Genomic DNA, 19047 nt, shown 5'->3' on the forward strand with positions numbered 1-19047 from the left:
CTCGTGCCCATACAGCACAAAAAGAGACAAAGCGGAAACAAAACCCAGAGGGGCATCACATTATCTTAGAATTCAAGGTGTCAATGGGAAAAGGGACTTCTTATGCCTTCAGTTCACACCGTACAGAGTTTAGGGAGAAACAGGACACTATGAGATAGGTCTCTGTCCTTTTACCAGCCCACAAAACCAAAGTTTCCATCTGTTATGCAGTCCAACCCACCGCGACACTAGCAAGATTTCCCTAACAGTCCCAATTACCTCCCTGTCCTTGGTGGCTGCAGTGTTCTCTTACCTGTAAACAACGGCAGCCCTTTGGGAGAAGCATGTAAAGCAACAAAACTGAGATGCAATAAGAGAATCCCTATGAGGCACAAAGGAAACACTCTTGTTGGCCCCTTGGATGACAACAGGCATGCTCCAAGCTGCATTAGAGACGTAAACAGTTGCCCATATAGGGACACCAGGGCTCAGGCCAGTTTCTAATTCTGGTTACAATCTCCTCTCCTACAAGATACGCTACAGCTCTGCGCCACCCTGAAGGACAGTATCAGCTCAGCTGCAGAAATGAATATATTATTTAATTCGTGATCTATTTACCTGGGCATAGAGGCATCTGTGACAGAAGTGCTACTCATGGCTGTGACTGCAGTCAGGGAGCTGACGCTGCTGCCTGGAGACACAGCGATCTATAAGAAAATACACAGTGGTTAGGATGTGACAGAAAAGTCCAACAGCAGAACTAGACCCGAGAATGCTGGCTCCAGAATTCCTAAGCAGTCTTTGGCAAAGAGGGAACAGAAAAAAATAGGTCAAGTTGTATCGCTAGAGTGCTCGGGTCTTGGTTGAAGTCAAGCCCAAATACATCCTCATTATGTGAACCACAACCACTTCTACTAAGCAATTTCTTTCATCCAAAAAATTACATTCTGCAGGGCTGGGCACCAGATCCCCATTTTGTTCTTCGAGCTAGTGCTCTTGTCAAGGTCTGTTAGCACTACCAAGGCCAGAGTCTGTAGAAGGTTTAGTCCTGCACTGCTGACAGCTGGAAGTAAAATGCTCCAACACACAAGAAGTATTGCTCATAAGCTAGCTGGATGGCAGTGACGAGCACCAGCGGTTACGCTGCCCCCCATCAAGAAACACCTACAGAGATCAAGACCACCAACATAAGCACACAAGTACTCCACTGGGAAAGCCAGTCTGGCCAAGCTTCTTGCGCTTGACACTGTTTATGGTAGAGAGCAGAGACTGAGCTGAACAACTTCTCTCTGTTGCCTTGGGACAACTTTGCTACCCATCCTCAGGCACAAAATTAACTTCTGCACTCAGTAACTTCGCTAGCAACACCAAAACCTTTAGAAGGAGTTTAATTTTTTCTTTGCTCCTCAAGTTGTTGCTGGATTGGCGCTATCTCATCAGCCTGGTCAGTACTAACTCCATTTCTGTGCTGCCCACCTGCATGCAGGCTCCTCCAGCACACGTTCAAGCTGTGGTGACAACCAGACGTTTCCGCCTCAGGATGTGCGGATGGAACGCTGCTCACAAGCACTCTCCTCCTGTGCAAACCGTATCAGCATGGCAAATAACTGCTGACAGGCCATTCTGCACAGGAAGGCGGAGAAAACACAAACACCACAGATTCTCACACGGGGAATCCACACCTTATACTCTTACTGCAGATCACTGTATTTAAAGCACGGGCTTTTAAAAATGCTTTTTAATTTATGTCTACTCCCATCCTAAAAGCACATGGAGAAAGCTACACAGTCAAATTCGGTACGCAGGCACAGAAGCAGTCTATAAAGCAAGGATATCTGAATGGATTTAAGAAAAACTAACATGACACTTGAAAGCAGAACGGCCAAGAAAAAGTGAATTCCTGAACTTCTGCTTGTTGGCATCCCCAGGAAGGGGCAGCACCACACACCTGCACTGACTCAGATGGATGCAGCTCCCAGTGCCAGACAGTCTCCAGAAACGCCCGGCAGGACCCAGAGGCGCGTGGTGCAGCACTGCTGGCCACACACGATAGAGCATTGAGAGGAATTCTATGTTTTCAGAGCTCCACCAAGGAATAAATGCTTGTTATGGCTCTTCACCAAGACACTTTGCTGTCCTTCACAGAAATTCACCAAATCCTGAGGAACATTTCACGTGCTTCCTGATACCAAAATCCCTGGCGCAAGCACAGGAGCGTTGCTTCCTGTATAAGTCAAGGCCTGCTGTGTTAGATTACAAAAAACCCACTGAGCTACTGGACTGACGATTTGCAGATCTCATGTGGAAAATGTTACAGGCCCATCTACCCACCTGATCATTTCAGACACACATTCTCAACAGGATCCCATCAGACAGGATATGCAGAGACAGCATATTTTCTTCTATTATAGTTATATCACAACCCCAAACAACATGTGTAAAACAGTCTCTCAGCTTAGATACAGTTAGTTAGCAAACCCACATTTCTGCACAACACAGCTACATCAGCAGTTTGGCAGCTAAACACAGCACTCACAACACAAGCTTAGGCCAGCTTAGCTTTTTGGATGTGCCAGCTTGTCTTTATTCACTTTGGCTACTTGCACAGAGTTTCCTGTGTTCTCTGCATTCAGCTTCTTCAGCCTATGAGAGTCATTACCGCCTAGAAAAAGTTCCCAAAAGTATCAAAATCCAAGCCCACCCCTTGCACCACCACCAACAGTGCTGCTCTCTGGTTACCTGTTGGAGAGATGCACTTGGTGTCATGAATGCATCCGGAGTCATCAGCTTAGGTTTGGCATCATTTGAGAGAGAGAGGAAATCTGCTGGTACAGGCAGATCAGCGATACGCCGCAGGTCTGGTTGAGAGCCGTGCACCGATCCTTTTTCAGATCCCAACCCTTCTGTGCTTAGATCAGCCATGTGATCTGGAAAGGCTTCCAAGGGAGAAAACCAAATCCATTCATAGGAAGTTCCCCCAAAAGCTGAGAGTTTAAGCTATGAATTTATGTCACTGCCTCCCATACTGGATTCCAAAAGGACAAGCAAAAATCCTGCTAACCAGAGCTAAGGGCAAGGCAAATCGTGTCTTGCTCTTACTCTTTGCAGGCTAAACAGTGCATGTTATCAGGCCTTGATAACAAAAGACCCAAGCTTGCTTTCTTCTCTAAACGCAAGGCCAGTTTAAGAGCCACATCCCACAATGGGAACGAACTAAAGGAGCACGCTACACACAGCCCAGTCCCCTCCACTCCCAAAGCTCTGGTGTCACTCTAATCTCTTCCACCTAACAAGAGACAAACGTCAAGTTTCTGACACAAGTACCAAATCACCTAGAAAGGTGAACTCGAGCGAGCACAAAGCGTTAGTGCTCCTCGCCTAACATGTCCCCATGCTCCACACTCACACTGGGCTCTAATCAAGTGTCCTGCTTCACAGCCAGTCCATATTCAGACCCCTTTTATGCAAAGACATCACTCTATTACGAAGAGACACCCAAAGCTGCTCTCCTGCTGCCTCCTTGCAACAACCTTTAAAGGCTCAGAAATGCTGAAAATCAATTTATTGCAAATGCTCACCAAATTCGTCATGAGAGCCATGGGAAGGCATGGATGCGCTCATGTCAGGGCTATGAAGAGGCTGAAATCTAATCTGCACATCCTGTAGGGCCCTGAAAAAAGAAACAGGCATCTTTGATGAGTTTATGAATCACTAAGAGAAGTCTAACGCTTAGAAGATTCCTTTTCACGGAACTGATTCCAATGGAATATGCTTTAGTGTTTTCTGCCCATGACGGAAGAAGCAGAAGCTGATCCTCATTCAGCCATGTCACCCGGTTCTGGCACACAATGCATTTCAGAGATGTTTCCCAGCACTTATGAGCACTACTCTTGAAGTCACTGCTTACTCATGGTGACAAAAATACCAGCTTGCCACAGCACTATGCAGGGCTACTGCCTGATACGGCCATACTGAACACACTACAGCTAGAGATTTTTACAGGACAAAGTAGTTTTTGTTATGAGCAAAAGGAATTTGTAAGTTAAATTTCTAGAGGTCAGTGCAGGATTAGGACGAGCACAGACAGCTGCTCTGCATACTCACTTGGTGTGCACACAGAAGAGTTTTATCAGCACGCCTGCTGCTGATTCAACAGCCCCGGCTCCCTGAGCACCTTCTGTAAATGAGACAAAAGGAAAATATGAAGCTGGACGGAAACTGCAGACAAACTACTAGAAAAACATCACAGCAGATGAACCAGAGAGCCAGCACGATACAGCTTCATCACTTCTCCAATTCTCAGGCAGATTCACCCTATTAAGGGCAAGTGTATCCTCCACTCCCTTTACTTTGCAATGAGAGCAACCACATTTGCTCTAATCCACTCAAATAAGCCTCAAGGAAGAGGGGAGGAAAAAAAAAGATACCTCACTAAGTAAAGAGGAGGAAGCTGCCATGGATTTGTTCTGGCTGTTGAAGTGACTAGTTAGGTACATTTTAAGAGAGAAACACCAGCTTACATCATACAGGAGTTCAGCGCTGAAAACGTTCACTCACCATCTGTATCAGTCTCACTGCCAACAAAGCTAAGGAGGCTGAGTGGAAAAGATAAACCTAACTCCCCATAAAAAAATATATATATTAGGCATTCCTATGTGAATTGTCCTAAATATCTGAGCAACAACTGGGGACCTGAAGCTCCAGTCCCAGTCTGCTCCTGACTTGCTACATGTAGCTGCCATTTTTGCTTCTGCCATTTCAGAGCAATGCCACTACTACCAACAACATGAATTAACTATAATTATATACAAGAAGGGGTATAGGGGATCACATCATATCTGGACTACTACTACAGCTGTATCTTTCTAACAGGAAATACGTTAACGTTATTCAAAGATCTTTCCAAGTTTTAGCAGCGGACAGGTAGGAGAGCGGGAGCAAATCAACACTTGAAGAGAGGCAGCAATCAAGGAAAGTCTACATATGACAGCTCTCCACAGGATTCCCTGTCATATTTAGCGTAGTAACAGCCAGAAGACGACATCTCATTTGTTTCTCCTCTAAAAAGAGAGCTAGTTATTCACTTCCACTGCAAGAAGCTCTGTGGCTTGGGAATATGCCTTCCAGATGTGATGAAGAAGAATCCCACCCTTTCGCTCAACTCAGACTGCATACTGTCCTCACATATGTCACAGCTCTGCCGGCATGATTCAGAAGCAACCAACTGGTCTCCTCAGACCACGTGCTCACACCTCTGATGTTTAATTACACAGTATGCTCAGACAAGCAGTCACACAAATATATCCTGCCAGTTATTCCAGGAACCCTTTTGCTTCTATGAGCCTGCATCAAACTGCGCTGGAGGAAGACATGGTCCTCTGCTGCCAGAGGAAGTCGTCCCCTGTGTTCTGCTGGGACAATGACACTACATGATCACAAAAGCATTGCGGCTCAGGTACGGAGCAGCTAATCTTGTACCTTAACCAAAGTGTCACTTGCAGGCAGTGAAGTTCATACAGCCCTGGAATACTTTTTAATAACAGAAACACCTCAGCAGAGTTTTTGTGTGCTAAGGGGCAATGGCTACAACCTGGATTAGTAGGTTCAGGTTCAACATTAAGGAATATTTTCTTTAGGAATGGGTGCAGCCCTGAAACAGGGCACCTGAGCAGACAGAACTGTCATGTCTGGGGGTCTTCAACATGCAACTAGATGAAGCCATAGGTGACTTGATCAGCCACCAGCAATAGCCCTGCTTCAAGCAGCAGGCTGGACCAGAAACATCCAGAGATCCCTTGTAACCAACTCTACTGTGTTTCCCTGCAGTACTCCAGCTGCAAAGGATGTATTTTGTATGGACTAAGAGAAAAGAGCCAGACTTTCATGAGGAAGCCAAAACCAGTTAGGAAAGAAATCCTGAAGTCACAGCAGCCAATTTATTTTCATCACCTACCTACAGATAAGTTGTCATTTTCCTCTTCTGCTGGGAGCACTTCGGTGTGCCTTAACCGGCAGCGGCTCACTGCCTGGATGCCAAAGCTGAGCACTGGGTGGGTAAGGAGGAACTCAGAGATGGAGCTGAAATAAGCTTTTCCCTCCTCTTGGTTCTGCATCAGCTCCATCACATACAAGACCTGGAAGAACCAGAAACAGTAAGTCACTGAGCAACTGTGTGGACTACAAAGCTCAACAACGGAACGATATCTGGAACAACTGGAAAAATGTGAGAAATAAAGCTTGGGCCATTTAAACTTGAAACAAAACACCCAGGGGAACCACAGTAAGCACACATACTATCCCAGTTAAGTTGGTGAGGAATGCAATCCTGCTGTGCCAGACACAGATGTCTCCAAATGGGAGTTTTACTTTAGGGTGAGAAATCATCCTGAAGCCTCCTCAGAATTAATCAGGTGAATTGTTACCATTTGTCATCTTATAGTAAAATAGCCAAGGCAAAGTTCTGCATTTTTAGCTATTAAAGTGCAAATCCCAGACCTAGGCAGGAGAAATAGTCACACAGATGGTAATTTCTCTTATCACCATTACTCACACAGGCAGCAATAAAATGAACCACTTACTTTTCTTTGCACATCGCTCAGTATCAGATATTCAGCAGAGAGGTCCAGGCAGACTTTCAGGCTGGGAAGAATACTCATGGAGCTGAAGATGTCAGGAGAAAAGCTATATCCACAAAGAGAGATGAGGGAGTGCAGAAAGCAAGGTAGATTAGCACAACCAAAATGACTGCCACGAAACTGCACTATTAAAAAAAAAAATCTTAATGAGTTTACAGCCATATTACAGTGCAACCACCCACCAGAACAAAAACATTATTGTGGAAATCAGTGCAGACTTCAGCTAAGAGATCAGCAAGGAGATCACACAATACGATCTAGATATAGATTCTGAACACTTAAGTGAAAGATGACAGTTTGTCATTACTTAACATGTTCCACATTCATAGCAGGACAACAGCCAATGCTACAGATTTAAAACCAAAAGTCCACCAAACCAAAATAACCCTTCCATGGGTTCTGGACCCTCTGTAGTATGAGGTGGAAAAAGCAGCACTAAGCTGTATGCTGTTTCTTCTCATTTTAAGAGGGCAATTCAGAAGTGAACTGCATACATACATGTGCATGTGATCAGAGAGGCCACGATCCAGCAGCAGAACAGTAAAACTAAGGAACACAAGTTGAGTGACTAAAGTGGAATTTGAACTTCTGGACCTATATGGCTCGGCAAATAAACACTGTATAACTACAGGTTAAGCTCTGTCAGTGTAGCAGCCTCTCATTATTTAAATCAGAAAAAGCAGTAAGAGGAAGAGATGCTAGATTGGTTATTGAATATCCAGTATTTTTACAGAAGAAAGCTCTCAAGGAGTGCAATTTGGGATGCCTCTCCTCATGCTACAGGTATGTCTATGTTCTGCAGATCAAAGTGAAGACAACAGGCCTTGGTAACACCAAGGAGACTGTACAGAAGGATCAACCTCCCCTGCCTTGCCCAAGCTTGACCTGACTGTCACAGCCCTGAGAGCTTCCAACCAACAGGTCAGATTGGCACAGGAGGTGGCTCTGACTGGGGCTGGAGGAAACTCCATCACAGATCAGGAATCACCTTTGCAAAGTATTCCTGGAAACTGAGGGCTTTGTTACAACCCACTGCTCAAAGTCAATCCAGCCCTTCAGGGGAGTCGGGTTATATCAACACCTACCGGACAGTCTGCAGACAGGTCCAAGACACGGTGCACCACATCTTCAGCTCTCTATTCTGATCTGCACCTGTGATGAGAAATCTCCAGAAGGGAACCCTGTAAGCACAACAGAATTAAGTTCTCTTAGAGAAGGTCTGCTCCTTCTCATGAGGATGTTTCACTGAAAACTTCCTCACAACCTGCCCATAGCTGATTTTGCCCAACCGTGTCTTTAAGTTTCCAGAAAATCTCTGTTTCTGAAGCAGATTAGAAACCACCGTAGCTCCCAAGAACCTTAAGGCCACAACAGACTGAAAAAACAACAACAATCACCACCAACCACCACCACCACCAACACCAACCACCACCACCACCAACAACAAAAACCAACCAACCAAACAAAAATTAACAGCCACCCCCCCAAACAAACAAAAAAATCCCCACACACATCTACTTTTTCATCAACTGCAGTAGAAATTTCGAGGATAATAGGTCAGTTAGAACTGGACATACCACAAACCTGAAAGGACTCATCAACTTAGAATTCTCATTACTTTCATGGAATTGATGCTGATTTTTTACAAGTACAATGCAGTTACAAGGTAGAGTTAGAAGACACTACTGAAGTTTGATGATCCAAATACTAAATTAGGGACTTACTCTGGGTCTTGCTTTTTATGGTTATCACAGAAGAGCAGGCAGGAGAGAGGTCTACCGTCGTGGGGTTTCCACTCATGAAGACACCTAAGAAAGAATCAGAAAAAACTGTGTGTGCAGCGAGTAGTAAATGAAGAATATATAAAGTGGGTGCTGAATTCCCCTTGTCCAAAGGCAGCATTAAGTCAGCAGCCACCAAGGACTATCAGCTTGCAGCTGTTTACAGCCCTGTGTAAAATAAGGAGATCACAGCCCATGCAGCCATAGATTGTGACCAAAAAATAAAATCAAGTGATGGTATTTGGTTTGGTGTCTTAACAAAGGCACAATACATAAAAGTCAACACTGAAGAACAGCTCAGAGAAGCTTTCTGCATTTACATGGACATTGCAAAAGCGTCTGACTACAGCCTGTGCACAGCACAGAAGTCCTGGCTCCAGACACAGCTCTTTGCTTTTTTCCTAAGCTCACCAAACCTTGAGCATCCATGATATTCAGTGGTACAACCCTTCTGCAACAAATTACTTTACAAATATTCACCCTCTACTATTATAATGCCCTGAGAATGACCATGGTGATTACAGGCAATTCTCACAGAGAAAACACTGTTCTCTGTTCCGAGATTCTTCATTTCCTAACTCTCCAGTTACCTTGGCTCATCTTGCCCCTCAATATAGATCTGCCAGAATTTGACAAAACCATCGTGGCTTGCTGTGGCCAACACGGTTCCATCTGGAGAAAGCGCTCCCTCGCTCAGGCACTAAACAGAGAGAGGAAAAGACACAGAAAACTGATTTCATAGCTTTCTATGGAGAAAGAGTACTCTCGTAAATCAGGAATTTGACAAAGAGTCCAGTAGCAAAGGAGGTCAGAGTGATTTCTAACAGACATCAACACTGATCCCTTCACTGAAAAATTGACAGGACTCTTTTTTTTTAATTTGTAATAATAATTAGCAATTGCCTTTTCCAGACAGCAAACTCAAATACAATGGATTGTGCTGCTACTGTTCTCACTGTTACTCATGTTACGAAGAGATCTCATTTTGTTTTGAGATCTTCTGGCTTTTCACAGTCATTACTGTTTCACAATCATAATTGTTTCATCTAACTGATAGAATTACTTTATCATCATCCTGTTCAAAAAGTGGAATTTGACTCTTTCCAATTGTTTCTTTTAGGTTCAAAATATCAACTACTGGATACTCAGCTGCAGTCCTGGTCCACTGTACTCACAGATGTAACTATATTCATTAGGGGGAATCACAGAAGAATAAAGATTACATCGGGCTTAAATTTGCCCTTCTCATCCAGCAGTAAACCACAGCAGCGTTCCATTTACCAGGAGATATCACAAAATAGTTGAAATACAGCCCAGATTGCCAATTGGAAATATAGATGAGTTTTTTTTCAAGAGCCATTTTCAAAGCTATACATTCATCTTGGCTCTTTAAACAAGGGTTCCTTACCAAGTGTGTGTGTATGTGGCCAGCAGATGGTGGGTGACAGTGCAGATGGCTAAGAAACAGTTTTGATTATTTTGTTTGGTTTTTTACAGCCAACTGTTCTAAGAACTGCAGCTCTTGAGACACTATAACCTACAGAAAACCAAAGTGATCTGTAGCAGTCAGCTACGTGATGGCAATAAAGAAAGCAGAACAGGTTTATACCGTGCTGTGGCCTTTCACTACGATGAAGCCTTCTTTGATGCTGGGCACTTCCACTGGCCAGGAGCTGTTGTTTGCTCGGATTATGTCCAAATCCCACACCTCTGCCTGGAAAAGAAACAGGTGGGCACACAGGTTTATTTCTACAACTACCGGTCTGATCCAGTGGAGAATTTATTTTATTTTATATCCTCACATACCAGCCCAACAGCAAGTATGTGACATAACCCTTCCCATCTCCACCCAATTTGGCCATTAGATGCTTTTCTGGCACCCAGTCTTACATAAGTACTGGGAACTGCTCTTGGCAGTTGTGGTTGCTGCTCACCAAGCCCACTCCCCTGGGAACTGGTTCAGCCTGAACAGACAAGTGATGCCTCTGGCTCTCCACATTTTCTAGTGGTTTTGCTATTGACAGTGAGCAGAAGTTACCATTTTCCTCCCTCCTGAGCCCCAGAGAAAGATCAGCAGGACCTCTCCTGGGAAGAGAGGAATCCCCATATCTCATATTACAGGAGGATCTGCAGCACAAACTAGACAGGAGTCTTTAGAGCTGTAACCATATCGGCTCCTTCCTTCATTAGATTCTCTCCCCCTAAAGGTAATAAGGGACAACATTTCTAAAGCAAAGTTTCCTTACCCTGTCCTCGTGCAACAATGCCAACGTCTGACTTCCCTCTTCACCACTTTCTTCATTATCATCTGGGATGAAAGGGCACCAGATGATTCTTCGAGAGGTGTTCAAGGGGGTATTGTCAGGTCGCTTGATGTTAACCAAGATCTCCTCTCTGATCACCATCGTTAAGGAACGTAACACACTATGGACACTACTCAGGCTTGGTCCTCTGGTAAATACTATTAAACTTCAAGCTTTTTTCAGATCACTGAGATTCAAAAAGAAATCAGGTAAAAGGATTCTGCGAAGAAAGCAGACAAGCTAGCATTTCATCACTGGCAGAAGAGGTTAAGCTTACAAAAGGTAAAAGATTCTCATAATTTTCTCTTGCAGGCTGCAGACAGGGACAGCATAAGCAGAACAGGAGTGCACAGCCACATCTGAATGTGCAATCCGTGTGACTGCTGGTGGACAGATTCAATTATTTCAGCTAGCATTGCAACAACACTACCATAGAAAGACACAACAGCCACCACACTGCCTCAGGCTGAGTGCTCTGGTCCACCCATACAAATCAGACCTCAACAAACTACAACCACCTTTGCTCCAGGTGCTTTTGAAATTATGGTATACAATTGAAATTAAGAAGTCACAACCTAACATGACACAATTCCATAGACTGACATGCTTCCCAAAAGCATCAAGCAGTCACTCCTACAAATTAAAAGATTTGCAGCAATAAATCCAACACTAAAAATAAATTTCAGGACCACCAAAAGAAAAGTGGTGACAGGTTTGGAAGGAAGTTAGTGAGCGCGAAAAAAGTATTACATCCTCTTTCCCAGAAAAGTAACTGAAGAGTTAGAACCAGACAAACACGAGTAAAAAGCCTTGTCACATTGTCAAGGTGACGCTGTCGATGTGTAATGGCAGCTAGTACAGACTGACACTTCTCACTGACTACTTTTGCCTGGATCAGAAGGAACACTGAGGTGTTACTCCTAGATTTTCAAGTTACATGTGATTTCAAGTAATGGTTGTGCTGAACACAGGTACAGGTTGACTGATTTGATACTCTACATGAGACAGAACCATCGACCTTCCCCCTGCAAGCTGCTATTCTGGAAAGGCTAGGAAATAAGTCACAATTTTGAGGTTGTATTCACCTCTAACCATTACACAAAGACTCATATGAGGTGTATTTTGACAAGATACTGGATTTTTTCTTTATCCATGGCCAGGCGCCAGACAAAAAGGTTGCCAGCCTCATCTAGGCAGGCCAGTTGGTTGGAGTTGAGATGAGCAAAAGCCAGGTCTGCCACACCGCCTGTGAATCCTTTCAGCAAGGTCCGCTCAGCAGTGCTGACGCTCAACACCCGCACCATAGCGGAGCCATTGGTGGCAGCTGCAGAAAAGAGAGAGGGAGAAGTCACCATTTATCCATGTGGTTTCCCCACATGATCCCTTTGCTTCCAGGCGTCAGCACTTCCAGCAAACATCAGCTGTCACTGACAGCACACTGAAAACCCACATCAACAGGTACCATGTTAACAAGCCTTTTCAGGATCCAAGGTACACACACAAATATCCACTGCACTTTTCAGCTTTGGTGCAGAAGACTGGAACGGCAGCATCAAGAAGTACTTCATCTACCCTGCAAGGGCAGCTTAATTCCCCATATCTTCTACAATTTCTTGAGCACCTCAGATTCTAAGTTGCTCTACTTAAAAAGTCAATGCAAGTTGACTTCTTGTGATTCTTGGGATTATTCTCATCAAAGATGCCTTCATTAAATGCAAGGCCTAAATCTTTATCCTGAGCTCATGACAAAGCTACCAAACCTCCAAGACTGACCTCCAGTAACAGTGAATCAATTTTAACTGCAATTTCGTTTTCAGTAACTGGAGCAAAGGAATCCCTGAGAGGCAGGTAGCTCAAATACATCTTCTGTAAGGTGAATTTAAAAAGCATAAAAAGTCACCTGGCAAAGAGCACTACTTTTTAGCTTATGTGACTGAAATGAACATGTTTTAGAGCATGCACACACCGAGCAAAGTTTCCAACTTCCTCATTACAGACAAACATGGCTACAATGCAGGCAGTCTTATGAAGACCATATTGTTTTCACTTCTTGATGCCCAAGCCAGCCCTAGCAGACCACTTAGCCCTCTGTAGGTGTTACTGCACCCAAGCTTTGATACATTAAAAAAAGGGTGAGATGCCCTAAGGCTCCTCTAAAATAACCTCAGTTAGGGAAAAACACAGAAGCAGAGTAGTGGATTTCATTAAAGGCCAAACAAACCGACTGGTGCCAGAACTAAGAAGAAGGGGAGAGCTGATGGAGCCCTCCACACTGTATGGCTATATAAAAGCAGAGACGTTGCAGAGAGCAAAGCGTTCATTTGTTTCAGGTATGTTGTGAAACAATCTTCCCCTGCGTTGTTCTGCTTTTCCCTTCCTACTGCAGAACACACTGCATTTGCATTGCTCTTTGGCTCCTCTAAATTTAGCTTTAAACTCAACTCTAAATTTATGCAGGCAAATCCATCCCAAACTGCTCAAATTACCACAGAGCTGTTTCTCAGCTTAGCTACAGAGAAGCTCGTTTACTGCGTAAGTATTTAATTAGAGGAGTAATCTGAACATCAGCTTACTATCCAATGAAACTGATACAATCCTTTACCTTTTCCTCCATCCCAACTGAGTCCTTCTCTTTCTTTTATTTCACACATCGGAAAAGCTTTCCTTCTCCATGGAAGCTCTCCTACAGCATCAACTTTTCCCTCCCTTGTAGCTCAGCCCCACTTATATTCATATTACAACAGCACCCTGATATTGGTATTTCAAGAGTGTTTAAATTATTGCCAGTTACCTTTTTCTGATGTAAACTTGCCTCTTTTAGAAATACACAGAGCAAAAGAATACAAATCACATCCAAGACAAGAAGGTATCTCACCTCTAATGGCATAAGCCAGGTAAGAGTTTGAAACAGCTATCAGATTGCCATAATAGTATTTCTGCTCCCAGTCATATCTGGCAACAGGCTGAATTTTCACCTGCTCAAGAGAAAGAAAAAGCATGAGAAGTGTCTCAAAGTAACATTTTCCTGGAACAAACTTGCAAAATATATTATTTCCTCCAGGGAAGATCTGTAATGCTTAATAGGAACTGTTAGCAGCTGGTAGGAGGAATTGCATATTGAATACCAGGTAGCAGAGCCCTGAACATGAAAAGTTCTGGAGGCTAATGAATATTTTCTTCTATTGCAAGAAAGAATGAAACTCACTGAATTTATCATTCTGCAGAACAACACTTGACCCTGCAAGTACAGCAAAGCAGCCTTTACCTCTTTATTAGCACTGTGTCTGGATGCCCAGTTCTTAGAAACTGTTTTGAAATACAGAAATATATTTGCTGCATGGGCACTTGCTTTTTTGGTTTCAATACGGCTTTCCAAGAAACTGAGCGCCCTGTTTTTATTTTATAAGTGTTGTCTCTGCAAGCAAAGAATTAAATACTGTGGACGTTATGGCAGCAATCCTTCCCTTTCATTTTTCTCTTCACTATCATCTATGAAAAACATTGATAACATGGTACAGTATTTATTTACAAGCTCTGAGATCCCTTAATTCATCGCACATCAAAGAACAAAATTATATAATATCGAAAAGTGCTGAGAGGATCAAGACCACAGTTCTCTCTCCCAACTACTAGCACTGGTTCTGAGCACGTCTTAGCACTCTGGTACAGCACCAGTTCTAGTCTCAGCATTTGGGTTCTTCTGCAGCCCTGATGTGCTGGGGGGAGCTTTCAGCAGGACCAAGGCCAGCAAACTATCAAGAGCAACCCTCCCTTCGTAGTGAAGACCTTCCAGTGAAGAAACTATAAGAAGGAAAACCTTGTTTGTGAAGGAAGGGCACTTTCCTAAGAACCTACAGCTGAGATCATGAACTTATTCCTGAGAATTAGAAGATAACTTGGCCAGACTCTGGAATAACAGTAACAAACAGTTACAAAAGACCTTTCTCCCTTTGTTAAGCTTTTTGACAAACTTCCATGCAATTACAAACTCACACAACACAGAAAAGCAGATATCCATTTCTGTTTAATGTGTTCAAGCATGAGCTGATGTGACTAAAAGTAAGAGACAAAACTATGCTTTCTCTTGTTCCTTACCTTGTTACTCCCTCTGGCCTTACTGGTGATGCTGGAATCACTGCTGGCCACTATCTCCACATCTTTTGCTGATATCACTATGCAAGTGGAGCTGTCATCACCAGAAAGGCAGCTTTTAAGAAAAACAAAGGGAAAAAAAAAAAAAAATCAGACAGGACTCATAGGAAAAGAGGTCAGATATTTGCTATTCATGAATATCTGTGCATCTAGGATGTGTGAATTGAACAACTGAGAACAGAAACTACTTTCAGTTAAGAGTCTCCCTTCCCCACATGCCACAGGTTTGAGGGCATCAAACACCTGGTTTGTTCAGCTTAAAAACCTCCAGCCTATCTGACCTGAGCACAGACTTATATTTGGTTAAAGTAGCCTTGACTACTTACTGCTCAGCATTGGAAAGTACAAAGAGACCAAAGCCAACCAGTTGAACCTCATCAACACCAGCACGTGCTGCTTGTGGTTCTCAGGGCATCCCTTCTCAAAACTATAACCAGAGAACCCCCAAATATGCTACTTAAAAAGCTCTGATGTTAAGAGTCAGTGTATGAAGGTAAGTGTTGCACTAATTAGACTGATGTGGATTTGTATTAATACTCCCATGACAAATCCAAAGTATTCTATATGCATATGTTCTCTTGCATACAAGCAGTAAAAGCACATGTACTGTCCAAAACACACTGATGCACGACTCAGCAGAGAGCCGGGCAGAAATCCAGCTCAGAACCATTTGTCCTGCTTTAAGTTACAGAGATAAATACTTCTGCAAGCACAAGGTGGACTGTACTGTGAACTAGTGTAAGTTACCCCTCAGGCAACCTGGGTCCCAGAAGGAGTGCAGCTGGAGGTCTCCATAAGAACACTAAGCTTCACTCAGAGCCCTGCTAATTTACCTCCATTCCAACTTGCAATGTCCACCACGTGGCCAGTCCTGCTCCCTTCCTCTCTAAACAGTTCTGCTGATATTCTTGAGTTCCTGAGCAGAAAGGATGGCCAGCTCCGTGCATCAGCCTCACAAAACCTACAAAAGCTCTGATCAACAGCATGGACTTCAAACTGTCACCTCAACTCAAGGTAAAACTCACTGTCGGATTCCTCGCACTTTTGTCCAGGCTCACCAGAATTAATTTTTAATCATTTTCTACTCACTCTCATCCTTTCTTCGACAAAACTTACATGACTTGCTTCTCCTGCAGGGCTCCCAGAGAGATGCTGCGATGGACTGGCTTAGCCAAAGAAGATCCATCTCCGGCCACGATGGGATCAGGCACCAGCAGTCCATTCAGGTCTCCGTTATACGAATTGGACGGTCTCTGGTTCTCATTCACTGAACCTAAGTGGGAAAAAAGACCAACTGTGCACAATATTCATTTAAAAGAAATAGCACTGCGTTAAATACACTGCCTCCAGATAGTTTTTGTCAGGTTCTACTGGTCTATCAGGTAGAATACGCTGAATTGGCTGGGAAAAGTGCTCTTCTCCAAAAAGGATGTCTAAGAGACCTTCCATATAAGAAACTGGTCTCCAAATAAACAAGTGAAGTCATAGCTCTTTTATCACACAAGCAATCCCAGCAGACCAGAAAAACACCAAAGAACAGGTACCAAGAACTTAACAGATTCAAGGAGCAAATACTCTTAGATCAGAAAGACTAAGTTGTTAATTCAGATTTACTGAACCAGGTGCCAAACCAAAGAGTTTTTGAAAAGTTGTTCCTAGTCTTCATGCCTGCAGAGAGACCTACGAAGCCCAGCAACACAGTGGTTGGTTGCACCATTTGGGGTTGGCTGGATATAATACAACTGTTACTTTCCAAAACCAGCTTCTTACTGAGACTTGATCTCAAAGTACTGGTGTTCAGATAACTTCGCTATGAAACTGCAGCTGTGCCTATAGGATTCCCATATTTTTCCCTTGGTCAACTAGCCCCACAGAAGTTTACAACACTCGAGTTCTGCGTAAAGCCACCATTTGTTCACAGTTTCAGCTGTGCTTTGAAGAGTGCAAGTGCCCTGCCTTCAGATACCTGGGCTAGCACAAGCTGCCTGGTGGCCTCTGTGTCTTCTGAAGGCTTTTAGAAGGGGACAGATGAAACAGGGGGTGAAGGAGATCCATCCTTTTATTTCACCAGCAAGGTGAATAGTTGATGACCCCCATTGGAGAGCAAGCCCCATCCATCTGCACTCACACATCACTACACTGAAGTCAAAGCCTCCTCTCACAGCAAAATCCTCGCCTGAAATTTTCTCTGGGTTTGAAAACTGAAATTTCGTATACTGTTGCCAGGTAACAACTGCTGCTGAGCTCCTGCAAAATGGCTGCTCCCAGCACCAGAAGCTTCACAGTTACTAGCATACGTAACAAACTTAAACATAACCATGGGCAAGAGGTACGTCCTTTGAAAGCAAGACAAGCTTTCAGTCACCAAACAGGCTTTAACATATCAGGACGAGTGCTGCTGTCTACAGAAATAACTGTAACTATTTCATATTTGCCAGAAGAATATTTGAAACTTGCCTATGAACAAAGTTATTAAATAAAGCAAGGACAGTATGAGCACACAGAGGCTGTGCAGTGACAGGGTATCCCAACGCAGAGAGTGTTTGGGTGCTCTCCTCAGCTGACCCTCACCGCGTGAAGAAAGCGGCAGTGACGCTTACATAGCACGAGGAAACTTCAGGCCAGGGAATGAGACCCTGTAACCACCTCACACACCTGTGCCGTCCTCGCTGTTGCAAGATAAGTTGTGCCCCTTATTCCTACATCATATGGTGGGTGCTTCTCCAGTTGTAGCAACTTCCATCGACGGCAATTTACCCTTTGCAATCAAAAGCAGGAAAATATCCACTACAGAAAGAGCATCCAGGCTGCCAGAGAAAGATGATACTTTGCTCTATTTGCAGCAACAGAATGGTGCACAAAAGCATCTCTGCTCTTTTATGGACAGCAGGACTGTGATGTTTGTTCCATGGGAAAGGGAAGGAGGAAACACTCCACAGAGGCTGATGGGCACAACAACAGTGCTCTTAAGCTGAGGAATGGACTGAGCCCTTCACTGTCTTAATGGGAGCCAGACAAGCACAGGTGCTGCCTGCACACAGTCCTGAAGGCATAAAAGAAGGGAAAAGGCTCAGCATTTAGTAGGTACAGGAACAAAACCAAAGCGTTAACCTAGACTAGTAGATTTACGCCTTCAAAGTGAAGGAAGTGCAGCTGTTTTCATTAACTTTTTAAAGAGCAGGAAAGCTAGAGCAATCAGAACCGAGACACTGAACTTTTTCTGCTCCCCCCCTGCATCACAGACACTACTTTGTTATAAACGGTGACTTCCCTGACAAACGCCACACCAGTAGGGTGAGCCCATGTAACACCTGGTTATCAGCAGAGATTGCAGCATGGATTGAAGCATCTGGCACTGGCAGCCTGTCTGCGTGTCCCAGCGGGGAGGTCCATGGTCTGGTCATGCAGCTCCTCTGGGCTGAGGGCACGGCGTCAAAAAAGGGCAAAGGCAACTGAAGCAACAGGTGATGTTTGCCAAAACGGGGAGAAAACCGTGTCAAGAGAGACTGAGGGGCTGGATTGCATTTTCATAGTCACTAGAACCAGAAGAACTAAAAAAGTGCTGTAACAGTTGTAAACTCTGTAGTATTTCTTGTCACCTGCCTGGACAGCATGCAGAGTAACAAATTGCTGCTCAAACCTACGTGCACCTACTACTGTAAAAAATTATTTGTGGCAGTAACCTTGGAAAGCAGCTACACTGGTCCCTGCTGGGTATTAGAATCTGAAAATGAAACCCCGGGCATTAGAATCTGAAAGTGAAAGCCAGGGCATAACAGAAACCAGAGCTAGAGAGGACCCTGGCCACAGCAACATTATGCCAGACAAGGCTGGCCCTACACAAGGCAATTCATGAGGCTGTTTCTATTCTCATTCAGAAGCCTTGAAGCATCCCCCAGTTTCCCTTTCCTTTGACTTCCTAACAGGATTTTCAGAGGCTTTCAGTTAACAAACAACTACTCTTGTTCTTCATTTTGTTACGTCCAGTTCTTTGTTCTTCTTTCAAGTCTATTTGTCACTACCCAGGCAGTGATTTCTGCTGAGAACAATCACAGGTTCCTCACTGCATAATTCACTGTGCATTTGCTCCTTTTCCTCTCAACTGCCTTCTTGTGTACTGGAGTTGACATCAAAGGTATAAAGAGAACGCATACTAAAGAAGAAGAATTAAAAGAAATAAGTCATACTCAGTAAATA

General features: G+C 43.9%; 1 protein-coding gene across 1 annotated transcript in view; it reads right to left on the bottom strand.

The window, feature by feature from the left end:
* EDC4 (enhancer of mRNA decapping 4) overlaps nt 1-19047 on the bottom strand; it is a 34274-nt gene that overhangs the window by 13946 nt on the left and 1281 nt on the right. Inside the window, exons 2-16 of the mRNA XM_080352018.1 lie at nt 15967-16123; nt 14794-14905; nt 13574-13673; nt 11833-12022; nt 10642-10789; nt 10005-10109; nt 8986-9095; nt 8339-8422; nt 7700-7795; nt 6558-6660; nt 5933-6113; nt 4084-4156; nt 3558-3649; nt 2719-2915; nt 598-686 (exon numbers count right to left, since the gene is read on the bottom strand). Coding sequence (XP_080208144.1) covers nt 598-686; nt 2719-2915; nt 3558-3649; nt 4084-4156; nt 5933-6113; nt 6558-6660; nt 7700-7795; nt 8339-8422; nt 8986-9095; nt 10005-10109; nt 10642-10789; nt 11833-12022; nt 13574-13673; nt 14794-14905; nt 15967-16123 — 1837 coding nt within the window. The remainder of the gene's footprint in view (nt 1-597; nt 687-2718; nt 2916-3557; nt 3650-4083; nt 4157-5932; nt 6114-6557; nt 6661-7699; nt 7796-8338; nt 8423-8985; nt 9096-10004; nt 10110-10641; nt 10790-11832; nt 12023-13573; nt 13674-14793; nt 14906-15966; nt 16124-19047) is intronic.

The sequence above is a fragment of the Nesoenas mayeri genome (genome assembly GCF_963082525.1).
Source record: "Nesoenas mayeri genome assembly, chromosome: 12".
NCBI lineage: Eukaryota > Metazoa > Chordata > Aves > Columbiformes > Columbidae > Nesoenas > Nesoenas mayeri.